Below are 8,022 nucleotides of genomic sequence, written 5' to 3' on the forward strand. Positions count from 1 at the left end.
GGGGGGAGAATTAAGCAAGGCCAGGTGTGGTGGTGCATGCCTGTAATCCCACTACTTGAGGGAGGCTGAGCCAAAAGGATCACCTGAGTTCCAGGCCAGCCTGGGCTACCTGGGAATTTCAAGCCTAAACTAACCAGTGAGACCTAGACTGTCTCTCAAAAACAAACAAACAAAAAAAATCAACGAAACACACACACACACACACAGAGAGAGATAAGGATCAAGCATGAAGCTATCTGAAAACATGGTCTCACTCTTAATTTAGGCTGACCTTGAACTCACTATGTAGCAAAGGATGGTCTTTGTTTTTTGAGATAGGGTCTTGCTGTGTAGTTCAGACTCACCTTGAGCTCACTATGTAGCTGAAGCTGGCCTCTAACTTGCAGTGATCCTCCTGCCTCAGCCTCCAGAGTGCTGGGATTACAGGCATTTGCCACCACACCCAGCTCCAAGGTTAGTTTTGAACTGGCAGCAATCCTCCTGCTTCAGCCTCCCAAATTCTAGGATTATAGGGGTACACTACTACATATGCTGTTGTTCTTTTTTGGTTTGGTTCTTAAAATGGATTCTAAGTTGCCCACACTAACCTTGAATTCACAATCCCACTGGCTTCAGCCTCTTAAATGCTGAAATTACAAGCATGAACCACCACACCTGGCTCAAAATGTTCTTTCAGTTTTATAAGGAAAACTACCATATGAATTTAACAATGACAAATATACTCAGTTCATAACTATAAATTGCTAAATCAGAAAGTAACAGATACTATTTAGAAAAACATACATACAGTACTTGATTTACCTTAATAAAAAAGAAAAGGGTAAAAATTACCTTAGGACTATATGTTTTAAAAACTCCTTCATATATACCTCCGTTTTTCACTTGTACTTCACATTTGGATCCCTAAAAACATACAATTAATTTTTTAAGAAACAATAATGTACCCCATCATCAGAGATAAACGTTTTCATTTTAGATTTATAGTTCATCAGGCTTCATTCCATATCAAGTGTTCACAGACAGAATAGCAGGATATTTCCAAACAAAATACAATGAATTCTCAAAATTCATCAGGAGGCTCTACTCAGAATGTATAGTATTAATTTAAATACTAAAGGTAAAAATTAGATCCCCAGAATTATAAATAACAAAAAAATTTCTGACCCCTTCTACTTTAGATGAAAATGCACAAGACTATAAATACTATTTTTATATATTGTAGGGTTAACAAGAATAAGTTTACAGTGAGTTATAACAGATTGGATAGTTCAACGTATTTTTTTCTAAATTATCTTGATTAAACATGACAACAAATTTCATTTTGAGAATCATTTTATTCCAGTCCCAAGGCAATTTATTCCCAATAATCTAGTAACTTACAACTACTGATGTAAGTATATGAACCATCCTCATATTTGCATAGATTCCATCAAAAGAAATCTGGAATGTTAAAATAAAATGTGTTATTGCAAATTAATGTTTCTATATTAAAAGTCAACCTTTTTAAAACTTATATTTGTTAGCTTTATAATACCTTGCATGTATTAAAGATTTTCCTTTGCCTGCTTAGAGAACAGAGATAAGGTTTTTAACAATGAAATCCATACCAACTGAGAATGTGACTATAATATGGGGAAAGACAAAACCATTGGGACACATGGCGAATCAACCGTTGGGGAATGAGGGTTCACTGCAAAGTGACACATGGGTTTGGGTGGGTAATGGAAACAGTTCTAATATCTTGATTGTAGAGACAGTTACAAAATCACATATACCTTTAGGGGTTAGGAGTACAGCTCACAAGTAAAAAATTCTGAATGTGATCCCGGCATTGCTCCCTCCCACCCCCAAAACCTTCACAGACCTATATCCTAAAAAGCATGAGATATATATATTAATAAATAAACAAGGGGCCGGGGGATGGCTCAGTGGAATAAGCGCTTCCCTGTCAAGTGTAAGGGCCTGAGTTCAATCCCCAGTTCCAAAAAAAAAAAGACAAACCAAAATTACTTAGTTAAAAAAAAGGGGGGCGGGGGCTGGAGAGATGGCTCAGTAGAATAAGCGCTTGCCTGGCAAGCATAAGGGCCTGAGTTCAATCCCCAGTTCTGAAAAAATAAATAAATAAACAAACGAGGTGGGAAGGATGCACCTTTATACAAGAACCCTAGCTAGCTTTTTTTTTTTTTGGCAGCACCAGGGATTGAACTCAGGCCCCTGCACTTGCCAGGCAAGTGCTTATTCTACTGCGCTATCTCCCCAGCCCCTAAAACTAGCTTTTTAAGCATATCTGAATCAATATGTGTACTTAAAGAAATGTGGTTAGCCAGGTATGGTGCTGTACACCTGTAATTCGAGAACTCAGAGTGGCTGTGGCAGGAGGACTGCATGAGTCTCAAGGCCAGCCTAGGGTATATGAGTTCAAAGCAGGCTGAACTGCACCGTAAGACCCTTCCTGTATCAAAAAGGAAAAAAAAAAAAAAAAAAAGAAATGTGGTCACCATGCCAGTCTGTAACATAATACACATACTAAGTGTGTGTTCTCCTAAAGTCAATATGTCCAATAAAGGTAGAAACTAAAAATTAGTGACAGTTTCTCAGCTAATCAATCATTAAATTTATGTGTATCTTATGCTCAGCATGTACATTTTAATTTTACTGATAAAGTTCCAAAACCTAAATCCAGAGGGCCTTTTCTACTGAACAAAACCAAAAGGAATTTTTTTCTTTTATTTTTTTCTTTCTTTCCTTTTTTTCTTTTGGTGTTTTTTTTTTGTTTGTTTGTTTTGTTTTTTTTTTTTTGTGTGTATTTTTTAGGGAAGGGTTTACAGGGTATTCAGATTGGACTCGTAGTGACCCACGTCATTTACAGTCTCCCAAGAGCTGGGATTACAGGTGCACACCGCCAGGCCCTGGGGGCAGAGTCAGCACAGGCCTGGGGACTGAACCCCAGGCCCCTACACCTGCTTGCAGGTGCTTTAACCTGCTGAGCTATTTAGCCAGCCCTCCAAAATGAATTTAAAAAGATTAATTCAACACAAAATTAATTAACATTAATTCAATATAAATTCAACATTGGGGGCCGGGGAGATGGCTCAGGAGAATAAGCGCTTGCCTGGCAAGCATGAAGACCTGAGTTCAATGCCCAATTCCACCAAAAAAAAAAAGAAAAATCAACATAAAAGGTGAATGTACATTAATTCAACATAAAAGACCAAAGTTCTATCCTGGTGTTCTTTTTTTTTTTTTTTTTTTTTTTTTGCAGAACCAGGGATTGAACTCAGGCCCTTGCACTTGTCAGGGAACCACTTATTCCACTGAGCCATCTCCCCCCAGCCAGGCCCCTGATGTTTTATTTTTCTTTTGAAGGTTACTCATTTAGATTTGCCTTTAAGGGCTGGAGAGATAGCTCAGTGTAATATGTGCTTGCCTGGCAAGCGCAAGGTCCTGAATTTGATCCCTGATGCCACAAAAAAATAAAAATTTGCCTTTAAAAATTTATAAGAGAACAAATAATTTACTGCATATGACAAAAATGCTACTTGCAGGCAATTTTACATTTTATAGTCATTACCAAAAAACACAGTTAATAATTCTGTACCACATTACTAACATGCATAAGTTATCTCCAATAAAATCAAGGTAACTTTTTGACTTTGCATTTGGTCTACAGTTATAACATATTTTAGCTCTCAATTTTTAAAAAATAGGTAACAATGAAATTACTCACCGTAGACTGAGGCAGTCCTTTGCTACTGTTTCGACCTCTGAAAAAAATTAAATATTACTATTAAATTCAATGAACCACATAAATTAACCATGAAAAAAAATTCTTTTGAGACAGGATGTGTCATATAGTTCAGGCTGGCCTTGAAGTGAGTATAGCTCACACTGGCCTCAAACTCATAATATTCCTACCTCAGAACATTCTATGATTTAAAATCTTCTATAATGCCATTCAAAAGCAGGCATTAAATTTGTGTGAGGACTCACCTACTACTATGGACTCTAAAAGCTACCTCCGTACAGCTCTATCTGTAGTTGGTCAGCCCAGAGACCCGGAAAGGGGAAAGGGGAAAGGGGAAAGGGGAAAGGGTACTTTGTCAAAATCAAACACACAATGAGCTGGACTTAGTGGCGCATGCCTATGACCCCACCTGTTTGCCACTTGAAAGGCTGAGGCAGGACTGCAAGTTTGAGAACAGCCTGAGCAATTTAACAAGGCTGCTTCCATCAATCATGCTTTAGATACAGCTTAGTATTCCTAGGATTCAATCCCCAGCACAACCAGAATAGTAACAATAATTAAATGAAATAAAAATAAGATACTAAAAGAAAAAAACTAACATGCAAGCAAAGGTAACAAAACACAAAGAACTAGTGTACTAAAGAGCAAATATAGTTTATTCTTGATTTAGTAATGTACTTCCACTAATAGCAAGTCACCTATATTTTTTCCAAGCTTCTAAAAGCAGTTAATGTTGATAATTGAAGGGGAAAAAAATGAAAATAAACCAAATCATTCAAAGCACTCTCACTTCTAAATAAAACGTAATTCTATTAGGATCTGGGTAACAAGTACCGTTCCTTGCCAACTCTCTCCCTTGAAAAATATACAGTACACAAAAATTAGCTAAGTGAGACCCAATAAGGTAGACTCCATTTTCAAATAAATTTAACTGCAAAGCAATACTGTCCCTTAGTAACCTGGGCCATTGGTTCCAGGATCCTTACATATACAAAAATCCAAGAATGCTCAAATTCTGTAAATAAAAGTTTAATATTTGCATATAACCTATGCACCTCTAGACTACTCAAAATATCTAATACAGTATAAATGTATATAAACAGCTGCTGTAAATACTGTACTGTATTTACAACTATTTGTCAATAATGTATGTGGATACTGTTCTTGCTTAGGACATTGACAAAGAAATCACATGCATGCTTAATGTAGATGCAAATCTTCTCCCAAATACTTCTGATCCAAGGTTAAATGAATCTACAAATGTGGAACCTGCAGAAAATGATAGCTGACTGTACTAAAGCTTAGTCTACTGGAAAGACTTAAGTACTAATAGCAACATAAATAAAATGAATGTTATGTATCTTATAAACATCAGTCACTCTGCTGGGTGGTGACCCATGCCTGTAATCCCCACACTCAGGAAGATGAGGCAGCAGGACTGCTTGGTAGAAAGACCAGCCTAGGTTACATAATGAGTTCAAGGCCACCCTAAACTATACAGTGAGACCTTGATTCCCTGAACCCCAACATGTCACTCAGAAACACTAGATTAATTAATAATCACAGTACTCAAGCCAAAATTGAAAACATTCTAGAGAACCATAATTTAGACCCTGAAGTCTAGCACTTCCATTTCTACCGTTTCCAGCAAAGTAACACTAATTTTAGCTCTGAGGCCAGCCCCAAGTAGTTTCCAACACTATTACCTTCCTCACCTTCTCTTCTCTAGAAAACAACTGCTTAGATCAAATGACCTATAGGATTCCTTTCATTTCTAACATTCTGATTCTGTAAAACTTTACATACAGTACAACAGGAGAAATTATTAAACCTAAAGGATATGACCAAAAATTTGTTACTTTCAGAACTTAGCATGAATTAGATCCTATGGTAAATAAGGTTTACATTAGGGCCAGTAAGATAGCTCAGCAGACTAAGTGCCTGCTTAGGCAAGCACAGGGACCAGGGTTCGATCCCCGGCACCATATGCTGCCACCACATGCTGCGCCACATGCCTGTAATCTCAGAGCTGGGAAGGCTGAAAACAGGAGGATCACTGAGTCCAAGCTGCATAGTGAGACCCTGGTACAAAAAATTTTTTTAAATAAACCTTTACATTATATCTAACCACGTCTGTGCTTTTTGCATTTGAGGAAATTGAGCCTCAGCAGTTATCTTTTTTTTTTTTTTTTTTTTAATCAAAACCATCCATTTTACAAGCATGAGATCTGTACTGAATCCAAATTTATCTGACTCCACATCCAGGATTTTCATTTTGGGGTTATGCTGCATCTGAAACTACATCACAAGGGATAAACTGCAACTTCAATTAAGCTAAAAGAATTTCCATCCTTTTTTCAAACATCAGTTGAACTATACTGTTTGTCTCTTTTTCCCAGTACTAGGAATTGAACCCAAGATCTTCATGCTGAGCTACATCCCAGCCCCATTCTTCATTTTGACATAGTCTCGCTAACTTGTCCTGCATGGCTCAAACTTTTGATCTTCCTGCTCCAGTTTCCCAGAACAATGGGATAGGCATGTGCCACCATATCCAGATGCTTGCTTCTCTTTTTCCTCCCTTCTATCCCTCCTTTTCTTTCTTTTTTCCTACTACTTGTACTCTATACCCAAAGGCTTATTATGGCTACACCCTTTTTGGGAGTATTCTACTCTAGCAGTAGCTGAGTTATAAAACCAGTTACAAAAACTTGCAGAGGGCTGGTGAGATGGCTCAGTGGTCTAAAGCACCTACTTAGAACAAACTAAAAGCACAGGGACCGCGGTTCAATCCCCCAGCACCACATGCCAGCCCGCCCCGCCCCCTGGTGGGCTGAGCTGGTCACACACACATTAAAAAAAAAAAAAAAAAAAAAAACTTGCAGAAATGCTAAATGTCCTTAAACTCATGTAGTCTTCCCCTAAAAGCTCTTTTTTTTGGGGGGAGGGGGGGGAACAGGAGATTGAACTCAGGCCCTTGCACTTGCCAGAGAAGCGCTTATTCCACTGAGCCATCTTCCCGTCCCACCCCCCAAAAGCTCTTTAAAAGACAAATGCTGCAAGGCATTGCATGATGGTTCATGCCTGTATTCCCAGCACTCAAAGAAGGCTGAATTAGGAAGATCTCAAATTCAAGCTCAGCTTGGGCAACTCAGTAGACTACTGTATTAAAACGAAAAAGGGCTGGGGATGCAGCTCAGAGTAAAAGCTCTGTTCAACCCCAGTAAGTAAAAGAGGAATTAGAGATAGGAGGACTAAAACATGCTTCTTTTAAAAAGTCACAGTAGGGCCAGGGAGATAGCTCAGCAGCATAAGCACCTGCTTCGCAAGTGCAATATCCAGAGTTCGAGCCCCGGTATCACCAAAAAAATTAAATAAATAAAAAGTAGAAAAAATAAAGTCACAGTAACTTTTATATTGATTAGTTACATCCTTAATAAAGCACAAATTCTTCCCCCCAGTACTGGGGACTGAACTCAGGACCCTGAGCTTGCCAGGCAAGCACTTATTCTACTGAGCTATCTCCCCAGCCCTTAAAGTGCAGTTGTTTTCTCAGTAGAATAAGTGCTTTCCTGGCAAGCGCAAGGGTCTGAGTTCAATCTCCAGTTGGGGGGGGGGGAGGTGTAGTTGTTTTACATATAGGGATTTTGTTTATTTTCTTGAGACAGGGTCTTGCTATGCAGTTCAGGTTGGCCTTGAGCTCACTTCGTAGCGCCCAGCCTTGTTTTGAACTCATAACTAACCTCCTGCTTCAGCCCTCTTAGTGCTGGGATTACACCATGTGCCACCACGCCCAGCTTAGAGCACTCATTTTTACTGCAACTCATCGTTATCTGCTCAGGCAGGGTGTTTTCCATTGTGGCATTATGATTTTCAAACATCTTAGATTTCAGACTTTCTGATCAGGAGTGCTGAACCTCTGAGCTGTGAGCCTCCTAAAATGCCATGATCATATTAAAATCCTAATTGTGATTAGATGGATCAGGTATAGCATACCAACCCTCCCCTGGATTCTATACTTTTAATAGTTACTAACAACTTAAAGTGTGATTTTTATTTTTATTTTTTATTTATTTTTTGGTCTTTTTGAGTCAAGGTCTCAGTTCAGGCTAACCTTAAGCTCACTTTGTAGCCCAGGCTGGTCTCGAACATCCTCTTGCCTCTAACTTCCAAGTGCTGAGATTACAGGTGTACATCACCACTCCCAGCCTTCAAGTATGACTTAAAGTGCCAAATTAGGGCTGGAGAGATGGCTCAGTGGTCTAAAGCACCTACTT

General features: G+C 38.7%; 1 protein-coding gene across 7 annotated transcripts in view; it reads right to left on the bottom strand.

Annotated features, from left to right (window-relative positions):
• Positions 1 to 8,022, bottom strand: part of Atxn2 (ataxin 2) — a 140,199-nt gene that overhangs the window by 105,259 nt on the left and 26,918 nt on the right. For all 7 annotated transcript variants that reach the window (XM_004635919.1, XM_023720529.1, XM_023720527.1 and 4 more), the window contains exons 2-4: positions 3,728 to 3,764; positions 1,381 to 1,440; positions 832 to 903 (exon numbers count right to left, since the gene is read on the bottom strand). In XM_004635919.1, coding sequence (XP_004635976.1) covers positions 832 to 903; positions 1,381 to 1,440; positions 3,728 to 3,764 — 169 coding nt within the window. The remainder of the gene's footprint in view (positions 1 to 831; positions 904 to 1,380; positions 1,441 to 3,727; positions 3,765 to 8,022) is intronic.

This window comes from Octodon degus, unplaced genomic scaffold (genome assembly GCF_000260255.1).
Source record: "Octodon degus isolate 3935 unplaced genomic scaffold, OctDeg1.0 scaffold00076, whole genome shotgun sequence".
In the NCBI taxonomy this organism is placed as follows: Eukaryota; Metazoa; Chordata; class Mammalia; order Rodentia; family Octodontidae; genus Octodon; species Octodon degus.